Source organism: Sturnus vulgaris, chromosome Z (genome assembly GCF_052056855.1).
Source record: "Sturnus vulgaris isolate bStuVul1 chromosome Z, bStuVul1.hap1, whole genome shotgun sequence".
Classification (NCBI taxonomy): Eukaryota; Metazoa; Chordata; class Aves; order Passeriformes; family Sturnidae; genus Sturnus; species Sturnus vulgaris.
The window spans coordinates 47359163-47384007 of record NC_142283.1 but is presented as its reverse complement, the minus strand read 5'-3'; the positions used below and the strand labels follow the sequence as shown (position 1 = coordinate 47384007).

General features: G+C 37.4%; 1 protein-coding gene across 1 annotated transcript in view; it reads right to left on the bottom strand.

Annotated features, from left to right (window-relative positions):
* The window catches only part of MLLT3 (MLLT3 super elongation complex subunit), a 115701-nt gene that overhangs the window by 16026 nt on the left and 74830 nt on the right, over positions 1-24845 (bottom strand). Inside the window, exons 6-7 of the mRNA XM_014870525.2 lie at positions 19142-19750; positions 3341-3419 (exon numbers count right to left, since the gene is read on the bottom strand). Coding sequence (XP_014726011.1) covers positions 3341-3419; positions 19142-19750 — 688 coding nt within the window. The remainder of the gene's footprint in view (positions 1-3340; positions 3420-19141; positions 19751-24845) is intronic.

The window sequence follows — 24845 nt, the reverse complement described above, 5'->3', positions numbered from 1 at the left end:
ATACCTGATGTAAGTAAAACACTGTCACAGGAGAAACTGACATGAAATACATGCTTGTTAAAAGCATGCTTCTTTTGTATTGCTGGGGTTTAGTATTTTTTGCTTTCTCATTATATGTGATTAAAGATCTACAGGGATATATTGATCAGTATTAGTACATTTGTTAGGATAATCCATGTATGAGAAGTTGGTTCCAACAAATCACTCTGACTAAATTGTCCTGTACAAGGCAGTCACTTTGTCTTCTTGGTTTTTATGTACTTTAACTTCAGCTGTTCCCATTATTTCAGGGTCAATTTCAAGTGGAGTAAGTACTTCACCCACGTTGGTAAGTACGAAGTGCATTACTACCACCCAACACCACGTTATCACTTTTCCTAAACTAACAAGAAGGTATGAAACTTGATTTGCTCACAAAACTGCATTAAATTCAGTTTGGGTTTTGATTTTCACTCTTTTTCCTCTAAGAGACAGTTACAGAAAGAGGAATATGTTTGATAGATCTGGGAAGTGTAACACTACAGCTACTTGAAATAAGAGTGGGCAACAGCAGATTAGAAGAGTGAAGAAAGTAAAATGCCCTGGTGACGCAGGACATTTAATTGTGAAGTATAGCCCATCTAAAATAGGAAACAGCAATTGAAAGCACCAGTGATGGCTGCAGGAACAGCAATTACTATTACGGCTGTGATTCCTTCAGCCCAAGAAACAAACACAGTACTAACAGGAACACAGTGAGCCTGTGAGATGAAGCTTTCAACTCTCTATTTGCTAATGGGGAAAATGAGTCAAGGAGTGTCCTCCCTGGTCAACGCCAGCAGAGAAGGCAGACATTTGTCAGTTAGTGCCATACTCGTAAGTGATGAGTATGACAGTGTTCCCTTCATGGGGGGAATAGTTTCATGGACTGTTCCAGAAACAGCAAAGTTCAGGCCACAGGCGTTTTGACTAGTTTTGTGCAAGTAACTTCAAAGCTATTGTTTGGAATGATTCATCACTAAGGCTGCCCTAGAACTTTTGTAAATTGACACAGTTTGGACAGGTTCAGAGAAATGACCCTTTTCTCTGTTTTCACACCCTATGAAAGAAAACCAGATGGTACTGACGGGCAAATTCCTGGTTGACCAGACATTTGTATAGATGACAGCATGGAAGTGCTTCTTGTCCATGCACCCACAGCTGATACGTAGAAGCAGCTGAGCAATGCTCCATTTTCTGTCCCTGTTTCATCTCAGACAGACAATGCTCAGTTGCAAATGACAACTTGTATTCTGACTGAGCAACTTACCATCTGACCCTTGAAGGGGGGAAAGGGCTTCTATAGGAGCAGTATTAAAAAGAAACTTGGACTCCTCAGATACACTCATCACTGACAGCCCCATAAGCATTGGTCAACCAGTCATTCAAACAAGTTCTCACTTAGCATGCCTGGGAGTCTGAAAAGCACATTGTTAGCTAACTTTTCAGCAGACTTTTCTACCAATCAGCAAAACATTAATTTTTAGGTATTTTTTTTTCTAGCATGGATAGAAATTTTCTGTTCCTTGGTAACACTTACTCTAAAATTCCATAACAACTCTTCAAGAAGTTTGACAAGTTGTTAGCTCCTGAGATATCAGAATAGTTAAAAAGAAACTGAAAATGAACTGCCCATGAACAAGTTTCTTGGTAAGAAAACAGATAAATATTAAAGTAAGCCTCAAGAACAGATGAGCTTGAGGAACCTCAGGTTAGCCTGCTGCTTATGCAAAAAGAGGTGAAAAAAGTTCATGCTGGGTTTTTTTGACATCTGAGTGAGCACTGGAGTCTAAATGCAACCGAAAAAGAGCAACAGTCCTGGCGGGTAAATTCCAGTTAAGGGAAAAAGCATGGCTTCTGACCAGAGCACATCATACAGTGTGAACATGCCATGGTATGTCTGGTGCTCCATACCTTTGATATACAAATTCATGGCCTGGGCAATGAACACGCTTAGTTAATTGAAGTTTCTGGAGCTCTCAGAAAGAAGCAGGAACCATTATTTACTGTGGCAAAAAAGAGAAGATGTATATACCATTTGCACTTCAGAGCTGTTCACATTGGAGGACAAATCTCCTATCTATTCTAGAGAACGTATAAAGAACTAAAAGACAATCTCATGTGATCCAGAAAAGATGGATGGGACCTGTCTGCTCAGAAGAAACTACTAAGTCAACAACTTTTTTCCCAGCAAGATGCAGACATGGGTATCCAAGTCTTTTGGCTTGTAATGGACAGTTTATACCACAAAGGTTTTTGTGAGAACAAAAATGGTGGTTCAGCAGGAAGTGTATCTGTTTATTCTTAGGTAAATATCAACTGCCTGAAGCCAGCCATTACTATAGTTCACTTCAGCCCTTGCCTTCTTTCACATGGAGTAACACCGCCAGAAAACATCAGAAAACCAGTACCAGTCACCTACAGAAAGGCAGTAGGACAGACATGCATCATGTGACAATCTATTTAAAATCAATGCCTGAGGCACTAATGTACTGTCATAACCTTAAATCAAGTCTACCACTGAGCAATATAAACAGCTAAAACAAACAATTTTGTTTAGTCAAAGGCTGATTTTTTAATGCTCCTTATCCAAAGAATAAAACAAAACCTCATTAAGAATGTATCAGTCATACAATCTTGTAAACCAGGGAAAGAAGCCAACCAGGAACTATGTAGTTTAATAGATCATGGAGAATGAATATCAGCTTATTTACAGAAAACATGCCTTGGCAAAGCCTCCAGGAAGAAAAATGCCTTCTTTATTGAGTTTCAAGTAAACTGAAATTATTAGCGAGAAAACCAAAATGCAAACTTTAAAAGTCTAACCATCATCCTTCCTTGCCATGTAATTAAAGTAAAAACTGTGTGCACTTAAAACTTCCCAGTCGTACAGGATGGTCACAGCCTTTGAAAGGGTCTGCCTAAACACATCTGGGTTCTGCTGGCTACCCATGGGAAACCACACTCTTCCAGAGCTTCAGATGGAGCCAGGTGCCATGCTACCTAACCCTGCAGAAGAACCACTCAGAAACACAAGCTCTTTTGGGTTTAGCCTCTGTTAAGTGACTGGCATGCATTTAGTCCTTCAAAACTACCAATATACTGACACCCTTTTCTCAGATTCACAGTTTCTTTCTCTCCTTTTATTTTGCCCTTACAGCCACATTTGAAAACAAGCTGCAGAAAAATCTCTCTAAATCAAAACTGTGGTCAGTTCAGGCAGTGAAACAGAAGAAAAGAGGTAATGAGATGCCATGAGTTCTGTTTTTATTGGCCCCTTCATTTCACACATTCCTTTCAATTTCTTTTCCTTTACTGGTACCTTGTTGTCTGTTGTTTTGAGATGGTGTGAAACTGGAACTGGAACTGGAGCTGGAACTGGCAGGACTGGGCTGTTCAGACTTAAAAGAAGAAAAAAGAAAATAAATAACATTTTAAGAGACATTTTTTTTGCCTAGAAAAACTCTTACAGTTAGTTACTGCCTAAAGCATTCTGTCAAGAAAAAAAAACAAACTGTGGGGCCAAATAATACTCAAATACCTTAATTTCAGGTGTCAGTGAGGCAAACATTGTGGAAATAACTATTGCACTCACCATACATACAGACTACTACATCATGTCTAGTTCTTTGCTAAAGCCTAACAAGAAGTTTCCAACGGCTTGTTTGAAAGATTATACATGAGAGCCTAAATGAGTTTATAATGGACCTAAGGCATCTCTGTCATTGTCATACTGGAGATGCAATGTTTTTCAAATTAGCAATTTGGAATTGAAATTAGCATTGTGGAATCGAAAAACAAAAGACCTGAGCAGACCACACTAAATGCCAGAAAACCTCAGACAGTTTTCTTTCATCTCCCTTAGAAAATAAGTCTTAATATAGAGATTCAAATTAAACTTCTATGCTGGTACTGAAATTCTGCTAATCCTAACGTTTTCCATATGTACCAAAACTCTGCACATTGTAAATGTGATTGAACCAGAAGGTATACTTGGTTATAAAGAGAAATTATCTAGATTTCACCAATTACAAAAGAGAACTGAAGTTTTAAAACAGAGTTTTAAAATCAGTGTACATTATTTAACAAACAGCTCTACAGATTTTTTTCCTACGTTGTTCAAAATGTGTGAATTTCCCTTTGAATGAAGAAGTCCTATTGCATTAACAAAAAGTTCTGTATATTTTGCTCTGTACTATTTTGCTCTTCAGTACTGAAGAGTCTTGCTTCCTGCTGCCAGGTTGCATGACTCTGTATACTTTTTGGCTGATTCCTAGTGGTACATCCTTGCACACTCATCCGTGTACATAAGACAAAGTATGAATCTGATATGTGGGCAGATGGGATGCTAACGGGGAACACAAAACAAGAAGTGACCATACAGAAGGAAGAGCGAAAATCAGATTAGGAAATAATGGTCTACTATTGAAAAGAAAACTTGCTTACACTTGACACAGTTGTATAAAATTTAATCATTATGTGTTATCCAGGCTAACAAACATTTTCTAACTCTCCTTGTCTCATAATTAAGACAGAACTAAATTGTTCTCAAAAATGACGGCAGAAATATCTGGTCTGTAAAACAGTTTTCACGCACACAGGCTACCTAAGCCTAACAATTTCTTTTTCTCCATAAATCAATCTATTGTTGCTTTTCATAATAGAGCAGGCAGATTTACTGCCTTTTGTTGCCTTTTCTCACGATGAGAGATGCCTATTTGGGCAATAGAATGCTCGAGAAAAACACCATTAACATCTGCTCTCCTTAAATCAACACCAGCTCCAGTTCTCAGAGACACACAGTCAAAATACAAACTCTGTACCTGATTGTGTGGGTGTATGCCACTTATGTACAACTGAATCGATCCTGCACAACATAGCCCAACCCAACCAACACAACCCACTTCAGAGCACCAAGAGAGATTCTTACATGGTCCACAGCATCAGACCTTTTTGAAACACACTGCAGCATCACTTGACACTGCTCCAAAAATCAAGCATTTTGAAAAAGAATTTTTTTTTCCTTCCTGAGTTTCTGTAAAACCTTACAAGATTTTTAGCTGTAAAATAATCATGATAATATGAAACAGACTGCAGTGATGAAGAACAAGTGTCCATGCAAACTTTAAAGACATCAGCAAACTAAGTTCAGTTGTCTAGCTGCAGGCTACTTTTAAACATCCGTCAATTTATCCACCAATTTATGCTTCTTGCAGCAAAATTACTAGCTGACAACTGGTTTCTGCAGATTTCCATTAACTGGTTTTTTCCGTTATTAATTTCAACATGAACTTTAAGTCCATTCCCTCAAAAATAACACTAAGACAGTCTTATTTGGCTTTCAAGTCTAAAAGTCTAAAAAGAAAAAAAAAAAAATCACAATAGACACAGGGACTATTTCACTACTAAAAGTTTACTACTTTATTTTTAAAAATTCTTGCTTGAAATGAAAGGGGGAAAAATGTAGTCGTATTCTCTTTATAAGGCATGAAAATACTATTGAAATTGCTCCATGTAAAAATTTCCTCCCCGCATTAACTAACTGGGTCTATATCACAGGAACAAATGAATATAAATATATACAAAATTATATCTTTTCCTGGTAAAAATTCTGCTCTACTTCAGCAAGATCGTTTTGAGAACTCAAACCACAGAAAGTCTTTATGAAACACAAATGATTATCCACACATACATAAAAAGGGTTCCTAATAACTTCTGAAACTATTTACATTACTTCCTTAAACAGCTCTATCGGAAGATTTATTCCAAGAAATACAGATTAGCATAAATATTAAAACTGTAAGTATTGGAAATGAAACCTTCATTTTTTGCCTGAGAAATCTGGGTGAGAGTGCACCCAGAGGAAACATTTGCTTTTAACCTAGGAATTAATGTTATTAACAGAAAAGATTTGCCTTTTCAGAAGGAACGAAAAATATGCCTTCCATATATGAATATGGATTAGTGCAAATAGCACCCACGCTTCTAGTTAACAGAGAGTGTCTTTAGTCACTTAAGCAATGGTTTTTGACACTTTTACAGGTTCTTACCCCAAGGACTTAGGTATTTATGGCTTTATGCACTTGCGTTTTCTGCTCTTCTACACTGGTTCTTAATCACAAAATATTTATTTTATTTGGTCTGAAATTAGCTAAAGCATATCTTTCAACAATAAAAGTTTAAGAAAGTATCAGTGAAGAGCTTCTCCCATATGGCCTTTTCCTGTTTTACCAGTTTTCTCTTCCTACAGACAAAGCTAATGAGAGTTTGGGCCTGAACTGTTCATTAGTGCAATGACCCCATATGATTTACTGCATTCTTAGACAGTCTGCTTCGTTTTAGTGCTCTCATGGTGATGCACAGGAGACAGTGACTTCTTTATTAGACCTGATTGAGGGATTCTGTGCTTTGAAACAGCAAAAAAAAGGCCATTTTCTTTAGCTGCAGTTTTCCATTTAAAGGTACCTTTTTTACCAGTAATTTTTCTAAATCACCTGGCTTCTGCCATTTCCAAATTCTTGTCTGTTTTTACAAGTAGTTCACTCTTGAGCTGCAAACAACTTTCATGCAAACCCACCTGTTTATGACAAAGGATATAACAGAGCTGTTTCTGTAATATTTCATGGTTGTCCCAGTTTGTACAACTTCTTGGGGCTGTCTGATCCAGGGTCAGGAGCTGGACTTAGATGATTCTTGTGGGTCCCTTCCAACTTGGGATATTATATGATTCTGTGACTCTAAAAATAACCCCCATCATTTCAAGCTCTTTATTAATTCTTATATTAAGAAATAGATATCTGTATGTGGGGGACAATGGTTTTTCTTGCCTTTCCCTGAACCATTCTTCAAGGAAGCTCACAAATTCTTTCTTGAAGTAAGCATTAAGTGGTGTAGCAGTATCTCATTTCATATCGGTCAGTCTACATATTTCTTATTTTTTATGCATATTAGTCTAGAGACATGCTTCCCAGTACTATACATATTGAGAAGTCTATACACTTGAAACTATTTATATAACAGCTGAGTATTGCTTCCACTTCGTGCAAATTTAGAATTTCAGGAAAGCGCTTTTGCAGGAGCTTTTTCTCTAACAGGACTCCTGTACTTACAACTTCTACTGTCATTTAAGTGCCCTGTCAGTGACCTCAGCTTTTAGTAGAATAATTCAACCTCTCTGTAGCTCACACAAGAGGTTCCCACTGAACATTAGCAAAGAGCTTTTCACTGCAAGGGTAACCAATCATGGGCACAGGCTGCCCAGGGTGATTTTGGCATCTCCCTCCCCAGCTGACATTGATAAAACCGTCTAGACAGGGTCCTGGCCACCCAGCTCAAAGTGGCCCTGGTTGAACAGGGCAGGTAGCTCCAACGACAGTCAGAGGTACCCTCCAATCTTAAGTCTCTGATTCTTTGAATTTGAGAGGCAGACTTCACTTAAAAGTAGCACCAAGAAAAGACCTTAATCCAATCTTTGCAACTGTTTCATCTGAACAACTGCACTGGATCAAGTGGGACTTGCATTTCCTTAGAGACTGTCTTACTGAAACACGTCATCTAATTTTGAAAAAAATCCTTCTCATTCTGTATTTATGAATTTATTTTATTTTACCTTTAGAAATCAAAAGTAAATTTGAGACAATGCTAACATAAAAACTCACAAATAGTCGAGATTTAGAGAAGATTCATTAACAGGAGACTGAGCAAAAAATGTAGATAAAAATTATTTTGCAGAATATTGTACAATAAAACTGAAAGATGAAGCACTAGTGAAGATTGTTCCGTAGGCTATTTTTTGCCGAATATACGTAACTGGAAAAAGCACCAGACACATAGTAAAGCAAGCAAAAAAGGACAGGAGGGAAGATCAAGATTTGCCTTGTAGAGCAGCTGAATGGATTTCAGGACTACAAGATAAAGAGTAAACTAGGGACAAAATAAACTAAAAACGTCTATGGTCACATGAGTATGAACAGGGTCCTTAAACACAAGAGGCAAACTGATGGAAGTTCTTGTCAGACAAACCTTACCAAGAAGGATAGACTGTCCTGAATACATAGGTAATGCTGGCAAAGACAGGGTTATACAAAAGCTTTTCAAGACTGGCACTAAACACTGTGTTATTTAGACCACTTCTCCACAAAAATGCGTGAAAAGACATCAATATTTGTGAAGAATTGATCACGTATGAGCAGAGCAATAAGGGGAATTTAATAGGTCTGTATTCCACAGGCAGTCTGAACTATATGGGGGAAAAAAATGAGGCCAAATATAAGATATATTTGTTTGGAGAATATTGCTCATTGAATAAGCCCAGTGGCATGAAAGCACTGTGATGAGAGGACAGCAACAGTCCCTCTGCACTCCTTTAACTGTGGAAGGCCAAATGAAGCTGACAAGCAATACTCAGATACCAATTTTCTGAGTGTTTGACTTAACACTTTAAACTTTCCTTTTGAGAATTTCCACATATTCTATACACAGAGCTGTCTTACATCAACAAAGGAAATGTGTTTTGGAAAGAAAGAAACTTCAATTCTAGTAGTAAATACAAACCAGAAAATTCTGTCTAGGGATTAAAGCCAAGGTGAGAGCTTCATTCAACTATTCTACATCTTCTGCTCTAGTGGGATTAATAAGGATAGAAGATAAGAGGTAATTGTTCTGGCCAGCTCCTTCAGGTGCTGTGTTGGAAGCTAAGACTTCCCAACTCCCTTCTCTTGCTCTATTTTATCTACAGTGCCCTATGTTATGTGTCATCATTGAGAAGGACAGACATCTATGCATTCAAAGTCCACTGTTTGGGAAATCGAACAGTTTGCTGCCACTTTGGGGGCAGCAGGAAGGTGTTTCACCTAAATTCTCCCAGATGAGGTTCTAATGTTAGGAGTTCACACACTCCTAATAACAAAAGAAGCACCTGGAGAACCATCTACATGTAAAACTGCTTTTATGGGTATAATTATGTACTACGGTACATTTCTTCACATTAGAAGTTTGGTCTTCTCAGCAGGTACTCAGAGACTGCAAATTCACCACAGTTCCCCTCTATTCTTATGTAGCTCAAACTGTAGAACACTCCCAGCATGACTCCACACTAAAACTTTACTATGTGGAAAGCTTGTCAAGGTCATACAAATCAAGTAAATACAGATCTAAATAGATGAAAATCAACAGCGCTTTTTTTTCTGAAGTCCTGCTGCACAGACTCTTGAACTCATGCCCCAGAAAACGAAATTGTTCAAGATTTAACTGTAAACTACAGAGAGATCAAGTGCAGATCTCCGTTGGCCCTGTCAGTTTTACAGCAAGCCCCATTGTATTTACTCTTCCCTCAAACTTAACTTCTGGGATTTAAAATTATCTGAAAGCCTTAGCTTTCATTTATTGTACATTCCAGTTTCAGTGAAAAACTGTAGAGAGAAAAATAAAGAAACACATGCTGTATCCTAAAAAATTCTTGAGTCCTAAAACAAAACTCCTCAAACTATTTTTCAAAATGTCTAATTTTTAGCTAGTCTTGTGATACTGTAAACATAACTGATTTTTAGATCTCATGTTTGGCAACAATATGCTCTATACACATTTTTCTCTATAGATCTGAAACATCTGATAGATGGCTCCTAAGAACTTGCTCTATGGTAATATTATGTGTTTGTCTAGTAGTTTTCACAAAATACCATCCATATCATATACACACAGACCACACAACTCTGATTTTCTAAGAAAAAAAACACAGAGTAGATTTCTATTGTCTTATTGATTCTTTACCATTTACAGCTCACACATCTGCCTACACAAGTACTTTTATGAGAAGCATATTACAAAAAGTTATCCTTATTTGAAGCTCCTTATCTCTGCTTCTTTGATTTAAAATAAGTTTTTGATAGTGTGATCTGAGTTTTACACTAACAGAGTTTTGCTTCTGTTACATAAGACTATAACACACAACAATCTCTTACAAAAATAAGAAAATGTGATACTTGCTTATATTTAAACTTAATTTCACTCAAATTGTTATAATGTAGTGTAACCTATAGTTATCTGAATAGGTACCTTAACTACTGAATGAAGTGATTAAAAATACTGGGCGATAATTACATTATTGAAATACTGGCTAAATTAAGATCTCATGTATTACAACCCAGACCAACCTTGAGTTTTACAGTGTTCAAAGGATCAATACGGCACAAACAAATCAAGTCAAAACATCTCACCTACAAACCGTTTTCTTTAGCTAAAACTGCAACATTTAACATGCAAAATTTTATTTACCCTTACTAGTCCCTTCCCAAAGCAAATTTAGGCCACCAAGAGCACCAAGAATGGCCTCCTCCTTTGACCTCATCCTGCCCTGAACCCAAGTAACTTTGCAACTGAATTGCTGTTGTCCAAAATACTAAGATCATTCTACTTTACTTGATGATATTTCACTCTTCTTGTGGAAGACACAACGCAATAAGCACTATCTCGAAACGACATTTTTTTCATCTACAGAATACAGATGCATTGTAATAAATAAAATCCACTAAAGCAGCATGGGCAATGAAAAAATATCATCTCTACACTGAAAGATACTAAAATTGTCACAGCCTGTATCTACTTCTTTTCTTGCCATGGTTTAGACTGCAATAATTTTGCAGTTGATAATTCGAATTATGAAACACAGGTTACTGTATGTAACCTCCTCCCACTATTTAGGTAATACCTAAAATGACCTCATACAGAGCAGCAAAATCACTTGATTTACTTCTGTTCTAATCAAGACTGTTCACGAAGTAGGGTATTAAACACCATAAGTTTTGCAATGGTTTTCTGAGTGGGGTAATCAATGTTGAGGCGCTGGCCCCAGTTGTGCTTATCCCCTGATGTGTGAGTCATATTTCCTCGGGGAGCTCAGGCACAGGTGGAGCTGCCTGTTAACCTCAGCAACAAAATACAGCTCTGCTGCTGCTGTGGTAATTATTAGTCGCCTCTAAAGTCTCCTTTCATGTTGTTCTGCGATAATGATACTAGTTCCACAGACGCGTAAACAGATTCAGTGAAGTGCAAATACCTCCATTTACCCTTATCTTCTAACTCTCCCGTAAGAAACATTAATTCCTACGACACATGGCATCATTTCCTCACCTTTGCCAGACAGCTTGCAGCACCCTAAGTACACAGTAAGAAATTCTTTCATGTTTAGATATCCACAGCAAGAACAGGTAACATGTCTCAAGAAGTCTCAAAAAGTCCTGCATACTCGTTCTGAACTCAGGCAACCCCATCTTACTGTGGTACACGTGTACAAAGACTGTCATTTTCATTAGGGCAAAGACAGCATTAATGACCAAATTTCGTTGTCCCTCCACAGCAGCACAATGTTAAAACAAATCTGACATGCATCTACTAGTTTTCAGCCTCAATGGGAATGAGATATTGCTTTTAAGAGAGGGGCACCAGAAATTTGACTAACATATCCAATGCCAGATGAAGCACACAGTACACATTTCTGTGGGGCAGATGAAGATTTCTGTTCTCAAGGGAAGATGAAAGCCTGAAAGCTCAGATGCCTTCAACAGAAAATGTTAGGTTTTAGTACCAATAGAGCTGGATGTTTTACTCAAAGTTTCCTGGGGTTTTATGGGCTTTGCGTCACCTTTTTCTAACAAAAATGTAAACTGTAGTGAGGTATTGACTAAGCCAAAAGAGTACTACCGAGTAATGACTCAGAGTTAACACAAATTCACACCAACATTCTTAAGCTATGTAGCAGTTTTTCTGTTCTCAATGTGGTGATGTTGAACCACCTTCAATGAACATTCATAATATTATTAAAATGGGTTTTGAGTACACTGCCTTTAAACAGCAATGGTCGCCTGGCAGAGGAGGAGTGAATAATGTTGTCAAGAGGGAAAGGAAGCTGACATACAGAGGGCATGAAAGAAAACTGCTTGATTCCATCTGGTTTTATTTATTTCCTGTACCAGGCTCACATGCACACTTCTGGGAGAACGGACACACAGGCACCATCATCCTGTGTCTGGGGCAGGCAAATGATGTCCATCAGGAGCATCCCTTGCTCATTCCAAGAGGGCCCCCCAGCACTTCTCTGCAGTGCCAAACACACAGCACAACTAAAGGGCTCCACAGCCCAGGGAGGTGAACAGCAGTTGCTCCCTCATCAGCAGGCAATGCACAGTGATTCTTTCTGCACAGGCATGAGAGGGCACACACTCACTGAAACACTGAGCTCAAGCAGTCTTTATCCTGTGTTTATAAATTTAAACTTCAGGGGATTATTGAATCTTTTAAATACAAAAAATTAAATTGTGTATTTACGGTGTGTCCTGGAGAGTTCATGTCTGTCACCATCAGAGTAGAAGCCTCTGAATGGGAAGTATTATCAACATTATCTAATGAAGTTCACGGGGAGTTTGGGCAGCAAACTTTCAAAAATACATGACTAAACCATGACATTTTTGCCTCCCCTAAAAGAAATGTAAACATACTAGTTCCACATAAAAAAATTAAAGGGCATAAAAGCCTTGAATAGATCTAACTATTGTAGATAAAATGCCAGCTGAAAACTGTCTGTCAGCTGTTGGATTTTATTTTAAATATGTGCAGCCATTCTTCTGGATCACAACATAATATAGATAAAGTGGATAGATAAAGCAACTTCAAAGCAATGAAATTCTTATCAAGAAGATCTCACTTCATTATGATTAAAATAAAATATCCCGTCTTTATTATTTTATTATTTTGCCTGCAATCTACCTTGGCCTCTCAAAATTGTCATGACTTTACAGGACATGAGACGAAGTCTTTTTATGCCACAAACTCCCCTACCAAACAATTACAGTACTTGCACTGCACATACCCAGTTAAAACCTTTACTTTCTGCAGGATAGCAGGTGAACAGGGCTTCCAGTGCTGAAATATAGAAAATATGACCCAAATTCTAACGTGCATTTATGCAAATGTTTGAGTTAATTCACATAAGTAGTCACAAGGAAGCAGATGTAGCCAGCACTTGCAAATGAAATAAAATACTGCAGCCTGTATCCATAGCTTAATAATGATTAATGTTAATTCTGTGGTCAAAAATGTGACATTGCCTAAAACTAAAAAAAAGCCAAACAGACTTTGCCTCAAGAATACAAAATTTCATGGCTCTCACAAGATTATTTTTGCAACCTGAACATTTAATCATATCTACACAGTTTGTCTCCACTGCTTTATTTCTAATTTCTTCACATTTCTGTAAGCCAGTGACTTCCAAACACACACTGATAACAAAACTGTCTCACTTTAACATTTGAGCTTGCTGCCCAAAGGACCTCTACTTGTCTGTCATGCTGTTTTCTCATCAGCAATAGTAATTTCACCATACAGAGAACAGCCTAACATGCACCTAAACTTTTGTGAGTGAAGACAAAGCATTTTTTGCTTCACAGTAACACCTAGCTAAAATAGGCAAAGAATAGCAGCTGAATGGTGCCATGCTACAATAGGTGCTGATGGCCACAGAACATACTTGTGGCTACTGCCACTTCTCTGAAGAGGTCTGCTTATCTTTGGCCACTATTTCTCTCTGAGCATGTATCTGGAAGGAAACACCTCCGACTGTCCTATATTTACCTGTTTGTGACTACTGAATTACCTCCTCGACACAGGAGTACTAAGTCCAACAATACCATGAGTGGCTCGTATGGTTTTAGACACAGTGTTATTTCTAGGACTAGAAGCAGAAAAACTTCATTTAATTACCACACAAAAAGTAAAGAATGTAATAATATGACAGTTGCAAACCCACAGGGCCCCGTCTGCAGTGAAGCACATGATCAGTATAACCCTGTTCTGCACCATTATTTATCTTGAGAGTCACAGTTTCACAAATAAAATAAAACCAATCTTTTCTATTTTTTTGACCTTTGGTAACTACATGAAAACAGCACATGGAGCTCTATCTCACTACTGTTCCTTCTGACTTCAAGTATTACCTGAAAAAGCTCTGACTTCAGCTCCAAGCCCCGGCATTGGAGAAAGCAGGTTTTTAGAAAGTAGTATTTTTCAGGTAACAAGGGCCTGGAGGTTTTACAAGACCATGGGGGTTTTCAAAATGTTCTTCCACTTTCACAATCGTCAAATTACTAGATCATGTGCCAGACTGAAAGTGGCATTTTATGGATTTCTTTAAAAAGGTACTCATACTCTAACTTTAAGACTGCTTTAGGACATACAAGCAGTTAATTAAGTATAAAGGCACAGTCTGTGTGATCTCTGCTGCATTTTCCTTGTTCCATAAAGGCCTTCCTGAGAAGCGGGATTTTTTTCCTAGAGGCAAAAGACCCACTAATGTACTCTGCTCTTAATAGCAGAAACTCCTTACTCCTGAGCTGTCGCCTTTTGCTAGTGCACATTTCTGCTCAGATTGTATTTCCATAGGTTTTGATATGCCAAAAGGCTGCTACCACTACTAATGCAGTGACATATACAGGCAGGAAGAGAAAAAAAAGCCAAAAAAACCAAACCACAAACAAAATAATCACACGAGAAGAATGTAATTCATCAGAGACACATGGACTCCCTAAAAAAATCCACCAAACCACTGTCATGCATAGCAGACTTAGAGCTGTTATTCAGTTCTCTACAACTGGAGATACACAGAGAATTTTTAATACCTGAATAGGTATATATCATCTGCCTTATCTCCTTTGTGACAGTTGCAGCAGCAACTTCACCAAGAGCCATATAACACTTTTCCTTCCTACCCAGTCAAGCAAAACTAGCAGTAATCAAACAAGAAGTATCTGAGCATCCCTTCTGAAATGGCTCCACAGCTCAAAAGGGGCAGCTCCAGTCATGGAAAATGCCTCACTCAGATCCCAAATTCTGAATTTCTCCATCTCATGCAACAGCTGGCAGCTCACACAAATATTACAAGAATATCACCATATATTTCAGCCCGGCAGCAAAATCAAGGTCAAGTCCTTTTTTTATCATGTTGCTGCACTGTCCCACACAGGAAGCAAACAGGTGGAGTTTTTGTTAACTAAAGCACCCTGTAATTGGATTGAAAAGCAAAATCTTTCGAATTTTGAAGTAGACTGTGCTAACATGCCTATGCTTCAATAAAACCATAAATCTGCATGCTTTCACTCTATAGTTTACTTTGCTTGTTTCATACCAAAGCTGGTAAAATAATTTTTCAGCCTTTATGTGTGATTTCCAAATGAACTTAAAAAAGACCCCATACTCTTTTGAACACCTAGCTGATCACTAACACTGAAGTCCAACACACTTTAATTCACAGATGTATTTGAAAAGTGATACTTAAAGCAATGTGAAGAGAAACACAGACACTAGTTTCAGTTGCTCACAGCTCAAAGTCAACAGAAAAACAGAATTAAAATAAATACTGCATTACACCACACTAGAGTGTATGCCAAACAGATCACAGAAAAATGACCATACATGATCTTGGTCTAAGTCACAGACAGAAGGACTATTATACAAGGGCAGAGAGTTTATCACCACGCACGGTTGTGATTCCCTGTATTTCCCACTGAATTTTACAGAGACATTTGAAGCCCAAAAGAGAGACTGACTACAAGACACCAAAGGACAGCATCCAGCTTTCTGAAATACACCCAAGACAACAGGATACTAATTTGTCTGGATTCTGAAAGGTGAATTTCAAGAGACAGCTCCCAGGGAAGATCAACCACTGGCAGACACATTTAACGACCTGACAAAGAATGCACCTGTCTCAGGAGGTGCTGTAACTGTATGTCCTCCACTTCATGAAGGCAAAGGCCATGTTTCAAGTCTGAATGCCAATAACTAGGTAGAGTATGATGGCTGTACCATGAAGGGTTGAGCATACTACTCTTTTGTCTGAAATTCAAGCCCATTGATTGATATAATACATTCCACCCCAATTGACTGCACTTGGGCTGCATCCAAAGAAACCAGGGGAGCAGCAGCACTGACATCCTGCAGCACCTTCCCAGTGAAACAACACCTCTGTTTAATCATGCTTGTAAGATTCCATTACAAAAGGGACTTTTCAGAATGTCATCTTTATTTTAAAAATCCCAAACACAGACTTGACAATTGAGAACTGATACTGGACTGTATCTAATTCTGGGAACCATCCTGTGTGTGATGAGCAACCGTAAGAAACTTATTTTTGCAATAAATTTCACATTCTGCATTGCACCTTTTATTACAAATTTATCATGTTTTATATGTGAAGTTATGCACATGAGTATATGCATATGCAATACTACTAAAGAGAACAGCGACCATTTTGGAATATGTGTGTTTAAGAATGAGACTATCTCTTATTCGCTACAGTGAAGAAACTTCAAAATTCTTAGCAAAGTTGTTAATAATTTCATTATATACAATGTAGGAACATTACATTCATCTGGTACTATTATGTTTGTACAAATGTCATAAATAAAACCTGAACTAGAAAAAGTTCACCTGACTCAACGTTAGTATTTTTGCAGTATTCTAACAATTTTCTTTTAGGTACTGATTTGTAATGTGTTATACCTAGCCTAACTTTGCTGATTTGGGTATAGTGGTTTTGCTTTCTTGAAGACACCTAGGAATAAATTTGGATACTACCAAATAATGATACATGTTTTGTTCATCAGGGCTATGATACCCACCACTTCAACTGTATGAGAATAAGAAATAATAATTGAATTAATTTTACAGCATATTACTGTGCCAGGATCTGACACTAAAACAATATCTTCCCAGATTCAGGTAACTATGTTTGTTAGTATCACAAAGCCTTGACAGATCTGAAATGACTGTCATTATAAAGAAAAAGCATTGTCATATTTTTACTTCTATTACTCTCTTTGTAACATTGCAACTTCTCACTTTTTTCTTTTCCTTAATATTATTATGTTTATAGGATATATCCTTTATGGATCTAGCTGTGAAAACCTCCTGAAACACTTAGAAACTTACTAATGCATACAAAAAAGTCCAAACTATTTTTTCCAACATACAGCATTACCTTTATTACACTGCTTGGTCATCTTTCATTAGGTTCCCTGGTTAAAAGTGGTAAAATGCAGAAGGAAATTCGGAAAACTGTGAAATTCTACACACATTCACTAACCAGGCTGCTGAGCTCTTTCTCCCACAGCACCTGCCAATTGTGTGACTCACGTACCCTAGGGGGTTATTCTGCATTTCATCGGTAGCTTTTCTTTAGGTAAGTATATTACTGACTTGAGCCATACTCAGCCTGATTTATTAAGAACCACAGCCCAAAAGGGGCAGGCAACCTTTTCATCCATTCAGATGGGAACCACACTGCCCCTCCCCCAGGGAAAGACCTGTGTGCTCCACGATCCAATATGTCAATGTTAAAATACACAGGACCCCAAACCAGCAGGATTTACTTCTCTTGGAGTGGACTTCAGCAGTTTGCCCTTTCAGTAACAGTGGCTTACAGACTTAGAAAACTCTGAATCTGCGTTTTAGCTTTAGTACGGAATTAAGGAAGTCCTTAAGACCTACAGGTCAACTGCAGGTGGATGACGGACTTGTGGAAGTGGACCTGTGTCAGCCTATTAAAAATACAGAGGTTTTCCCATTATACCATTGGTAGTGGGCAAGAGATTGCAAGACAACAAAGAGGGAAATACCTACCAGAAACTAAAAAGGATTGGTTTTAACTACCATCCATGTGTCTTTCACATATCAGTTATTTTGAAGTTGCTACACAGCACACACCTCTGCAGAACCATTTGTAAAATTCCAGTTATATTGGATTTGCTTGTCTCCATTTTCGGTCTTTGAAAATAAAGAGAACTGCTGCAGCCAGTAAAAGTGCATGTGCTCCTACATGGCATCCAAAAATCTATTTCAACTAGCCTGCTCTACTAAGGATAGATAGCATGCCTTAAGGCTAGTGACAAATTAAAACAGAACATTCAGCTTTTTGAAAACACAAAAAATTCACACCAAGAGTGATAAGTATGTACATTTTCAGGTTTGAAGACAAATTTAACTAACTTGCCATAATGAGAATGCCACTCCAACCACAGAGTATCCCCTGTGTCATGCTGTAAAGCAGGGCCTGTCCTATTGTATACCTTCTAAATTTTACAGCCTTTGCATGCCCTAAGGGACCAGTCATTAAAAGGTCACTTCAGAAGTAAATTACCTTCTCCCTCGTGGGAAGTTTCTACAAAGTAAAAACCTAATGCTGACACCTCCCCACAGCAGGGCATTTATTGTCTGTTCAAGAGAGGGCAAGCAGGGTTATGAATCTGATGGCAATAACAGAGACACAAATCAGAAAACAAAAAAACGAGAGAATTGAACAGGAAAGACTGGGAAGCATTCCTCTCTACCATGCACACTGCACCTCTAGCCATAAGCACAAATAATGGAACAAGGTTTCTCCTACCATGCCTTTCCTTTTCTAAAAGTCTCTATGAAAGATGCTTCTGAAAACCGAAGTTTGCTAGGAGAATGATTAAAATCCTAATTTTAATCATAAAATTAAAGAGCAAATCATACTTTAAACAGATGAGAAGGCACAGTAAACAAGTATTTTCAGGAGAGCAAATTTCCATTAAAATACATTTCTTCATGGCAATAGATTATTCCCATCAGAGTGAGATTCTAGGAACTCCTCCTCCTCCACAAAATTGGCATCATTGACAGAACTGCCTCTTTTAGCAAAAAATAACTCTCTGATATAACTGCAATCCTTTCCTGGATTTTCTGAACTCTCTAATACAGGAAAACAAAGATTTAGAGTGTGAAATACAAGCATTTAACTAAATTTCGTTTTCTCTCAAAAGAAACATGAACTTCTAAAGAACATCAAAGGAGCGGTATTGTTTATCGGTATCTCCCATACACTCACTGTCATAATGCTGACAGTTAGTAATTGACCAGACTTGAATAGGCAATACAATTCAACTAGAACACACATATGTTTGAACAAGGCCATCAACATCCTTCAGTTTGGACAATCTGCCGATAAACAGGAAAAAAGAAGGGGAGAACACAACTCTGGTGCACAGTCCCACAGACTAGGAATACTCAATACAGCACTGAGCAACGTATTAAGCAAAACCAAACAACCACTTACGTCAGATTTGGAGGACACATTTTCCTCCACATCAGAATCACTGGGATCTAGAATATCATCAAATGGTGGCAGAGTAGGCGTCTTCCTTTCCAGTGCATCATTTTCAATTTTGACTCTCCCAACCTTGAGCTGAGATTTATCTTTTGTCTGTTTTTTGTCAGCTGAGCAAGTAAGAATCAATGGTGGGGCACTAGGAAAACTTTTAAATAATGAATCCGAGCTGGGTTTTTTTCTTTTTCTTGCAGAAGATTCATCAGTATCCAGTATAGAGGGCCTTTTCGTGAGAGTCTTCTTTTCTTGCTGTTGCCCACATGTTATGGTAAAGATAGGGGTGTTTTCAGATTTTGGTTCCTTGGACATGGGTTTGGGTTCCTTGAAGGCCATCTTAGGAACCATTTTCTCATCTTTTAGTAGTGGTTTGTTTTCTTTGGGTTTCTTAGAGGATTCTTTGGAAGATTTGTTAGGTTCCCTGGAAGGTTCTTTGAAGGCACTTTTATGTTCTTTTGAGTCTTTACAAATTTTTTCTTTGTGCTCCTTTGTTAACTTCTGTGTCTTTGAAAAACTGTTACTACTGCTGCTGCTATTTATGTTCAGAATCCTAGCTGGGTCCTGCAAAGAGGAGATGAAACATTTTACTTGAATAAAAAAACCAAACCTTTATATCCTGAAAAGGCACACACAATATTGACATAGGATTCATATAAAAAACTTGGAACTGCAGGCAAATAACCAGCAATAAAAATAACCATATAAGAACAAATAGAAAGCCCAATATTTGGTCAAAACATCCGTTACAAACCGGTGGAATATTAACAGCTATCACTGCTTGTCAAAATGTTATAACAAAAGCTGTTTTTTACGCTAGGCATTATACCTGTCTTTTTAAAAAACACTGTGAGGTTACCATAAAGGATATCATCATCACCATTACCTAGGAGAAAATAAAAATAGCAAAGAAAAATGAAGATATAAACCATACGATGTCAACAGAATTACTACAGGATCAGAGGAACACATGACAACATTTCAGGCAAAGTTTTCTCTGCTGTGATCTTCCAGCTTTTGCCAGATCTTTTTCTTCACAAACTATAACAAACTTGGGTCCAGCCTTCCAGCCTGGCTACAGAAGAATCAGAATTATCTGATTGGACAGACAATAGTCCCTGCCTTTTTATGGAAAAGCTCCTAAAGCTGAAAGCTTCCTACTTTGAATATATTGGAGTCTTTGCTGAGTCTTTAATTATTTTTTGTTGTTGCTTTAATTGAACTCCTTTAAGTGAGAAGTGTTTCCCAGAAGGTAGTGACTCAGGCAAAGCCAGAAACAGCAGAGCAGCATCATTCCTCACTCATTTGAATCTGAAAAGTTGAAGTGGCAAGGCAAGAGATCATCTGCAGCTAGAACTGGCAATAAAGGAACCATCCAGAATGAGTCATCATGCAGGATCCTTTCTTCTGAGAATTAACACCTAGGAATATTTACAAGACAAGAACAGTTCTAGCACTGCCCGATGTCACGGAAACTGCCAGCAGTGGGGTCTCAGTATCTCAAAAACACCCGGTAGACTAATTGCATTGTTTTAAACACTAAAAACATGTCATAAAAATACAGGACAAGGTCACATTTTATACTACTTCAAATCTGCAAAGTGACATTCGAATTTACAGGAACCCATGGCCAAGAAGTTTACACTGCTTGCTTTGTTCCAGGCTGATTGTAAGCATTTTTATCTGTATGTTGCCCAGGAAGCGAGAAACTTTTAGAAAGAAACACTTTAATGTGTATTGCATATACCCATTGATTGCCTTTACCTAGAAGAGATGTATATGTAAATATGGTGTATCTGGCTGTCTAAAACTGCCACATATTTACAGAGCTGTAGAGAGGATAACATATTTAGCTTATCTTCCACTTTAACTTAACCACCCTTGTACCCACAACATAGAGAACTGCAGAAGTATGGTAGAAAGTAAAGGACCAAAGCAGGACATAGCCATCCTCATCCCTCGCAGAGACTGACTAATTTTAAGAAATGCACACAGTACAACTGCTCTGAAAAAAGAACTATCCAAGAAAACAAAGCAGAATTTACATGTTAATGTAAGTCACGTCAATTAGAGGAGAAAGGGAAACAGACTACATCCACTGACATGCTTCCTGTTCATAGATAAGTACTTAGAACTTGTCCAATTCGCATGTGTTAAGTCAGTGTTTAATGCTCTAGGACCTGAAAGGTCTACACAAAACGTGCAGAAACTGCAGAATCTTCCTTCTCCTCTGTAACAACAGGTAGAAACAATTAACTAAAAATAATTACTTAGAAATGTTTTTCCCTTCTCATTACCTTATTTAGTGAAACACTGAGTCACAGTGCTCCATAAATTATTCAATTGCATGTTTTTATAAGATGCTTCTTGTATCTGTACTGCAAATGTATTTTTGTGTCAGACTTGGTAAACTAACTATATATTTATATAACATATATCAACATTAATATTAGCTAGAATCACCAACAATGAACAATACTATAATGACATCTGAATGTCTAAACGTAAGATGCTTCCTCAATTCCCAGGCCAACAATAAAAAAAAATAAAAAAAAGCACTTAGCACTCCTTGACATGTTTTACTTGAATCATAAAGAAGAACGCCAGGAAAAGACTTATGATTAAAAAAAAAAAGCTTACTATTTCCTTTGATGCAAAACTAGTACCAAAAGTTGACTTATGAACTAATTATTAATGCTTCTACTGTCACACCATGTTCTATCATGCTAGAAAGGTGTTGCCCTGGGGAGGAATAAAATACACATCATCACTAAACTAGATAGAGAAATTATCTGTCTTACTGGCCTCCTTATAGCATGTATATTTTGCATGTCAGAAGGAGAGTCTAATTTCAGAGGTTTTCCAACAGATGAGATCTGTGAGAATGGTTCTGGGGCTCAGTAGTATGAAAACCAAAAGAAACTTGAGATCTGTCTTTTCAATTTTTAAAACAGACTTTTTTCATCTTCCTACAACATGGAAGCTGATATTTTCATAGAAATCATAGTACAAATATGTGACATACTTATGAGACTTATTTATACCCCCCTCTCACATGCCCTCTTAGAATTACCCTTTCTTAAAGGGAACCTAGCCATTGCTTTTATATCTGCATTCATTTTCTAAGTAAAAAGAGTATCTTTTCTATCTCCTTACTTTCTGCAAAGACCCAGAAAGAAACCAACAATGACAAAGAGGGGACAGCAATAGGAACATAAAATCTGTAAGACAGAAAAAAGTCAAATTATATCCACCAGTAAATTATATCAAACCTAATGATAAACATGGGATGTTGGTGCGGATGAAAAGCTACTGAATATCCATATCATGTCAGCATAGATCTTAATAAAAATCCAAATGTACTTTCAAACCATTTTCTTATTTATCAGAATCCGTGTTTAAATGTTTTTTTCCACCTTAATAAGCACTTAATCAGCAAGAAATAAGTAAATTAAGTAGAATAAAATACTCTTTTCTTAAGTTCATGTGAAAAATTGGGATCTGAGGTTTTGACAGGTAACATATTTGCACCGTAGCTTACATTTGTGTCTTCATCAAATATGCAAGTGACTCAAGTCAATGTAAGCCTTTGATATGTTGCATACAAACAGTATGCTAAAAAGTAATACAGGCACATAGGCATGTCAAAATACCTGCAGATGCCATCTTAAGACAAGTAACACCATATACATACAGTACCTCAAAATATATAGTACTGCTCTATGAAAGGGGCTAATGTATCTTTCAAAATATATATTTTAGAAAGCATAATAAAATCTAAACTTTTATCAGCAAATAAAACCTGTGTTACTGTGACTGTTGTACTCAATTCCTGCTCATATTTTGGCCAACACCCCTTAGCTCCTGCTAAGGCCTGAGATGCATTCTGGGAGCACACAGCATACTGTAGGCAGGACAGGTGACCAGAAAAGCTAAAGGGCCATTATGCTGCCATGATCACCTGGAAATTGCCTGCAGCCATTATCTTTGGCAGTTTCCTCACCATCCTCTAATTTAGCGGAATTACATGAACCATGCCTCCAGTCTGGAAGGCATAAAACATCAGCTTATCAAAAAAAGCACCACTTTTGAAGTTGATTCCCTACCAGCTGACTGCTTAGGCTTCTACACTTCCCACTGTGAAACAGGGTATGCCCACATTGTGACAAAGGAGGAAGAATAAGCACCCTCACGCTCAGCTAAGTTAACTTTATTTTTTTATGGATCCCAAGTGCATAGATTAAGAGTTACAGGTTATAAACTAAGAAACTTTGTGATTTGAGAGGTGAAGTCACTTTATAGACCAATCTGGGCAATGGAAACCAATCATTTGTTGTGTTTTTCTATTTCTTAACAAGCTCATGAAATTAAGTTTAAATCACAGAGTACATTGTCCTGTAAATTTGAGAGACACAAATGGACTGCAATAGCTGTTCAACAGGTAACACATTCACAGATTAAAACACTTCTGTAACTACAGGGCAAAAATTATCCTGAACTGTACATGTTCAGAGCTGGGTTCTGACTTTACACAAAAAAATGTAGTGCCCAATCTCTTTTAATGTGACATTGAATATACAGTAACTTCTAGAAACCATTGTCCACCTTAACTGCTGACAGACATTAGCAACCTAACTAAGAAATTGAACACTTGGGAGGGGTGGGGGAAGCAGAAGGCAGGGGCAATTCATTATATTTTATGAAGTAATTAAATTGAACACATTGGCATGGCCTTGTCAGCGTACTATACTCTGAGTTTATACTACAAATTTAGTACTGGTGCATAAAATGTGCATTATTTTAATTTCTAAATAAAAAATGATATGTCTATTGAAATAATGTGTCCATATTAAGCCAATGGACTAGAATTAGTCTCAAATATGCCTCTTGCTCTCAAGACGAAAAGAGGAGAAAGATATCTGAAAGTAATTCCTGCATCAAGCAAATTCAGATTTCTGTTGAATACAAATTTGTTTATTATTGAATAAAAATAATTCTAGCTGATTTGAGGGGAAAAAAAACAAGAAAGAAAAACACAACATTTTGAGAGCCTCCAAAAATACTCTGAAGCAGGAGATTAACTTACCTGCTTCCCACAAAAATCTGAAAAACTTTCCACACCTCAATTTTGCCCACCAAACTGTTATGATCAATGACATCAGAAGAATCAGAAGCAGATGGAGAATTACAAAGCTCATTGGTTTAACAGTGAAGGCTAACTGGGGGAACATAAAACAATTTATGTTTTTTCTGGTCACAAACAGGAATAGAAGTTTTTGTTTTTTCTTTGCTTATAAAATAAATCTCATTTCTCTACAGCTGATATTACAGTTCATTGCAAAAGGCATAATAATTCCCCTGCAAAACCTAACCAAGCTGCTTCTCTATTCTGTGCATATAATATTCATATAATACAAACAGGCATAGCCATAGCACTGATTTAAATCAACACAAGTATCTGTAGCCAGCCTGCAGCTATTCTTACATTCTGAAAAAATGCATAAAGTTCATACATTTCTGCCTGACATATGTACTTCCAAGATTAAAGCTTTGTTTTGGAATCAAAATACTGGGGCTCACTAATTCCATTCCCATTAAATTAAATGAAAAAAAATTACTTTTCAGAAACACAAACATCTCTATTTAATACATATTTTAG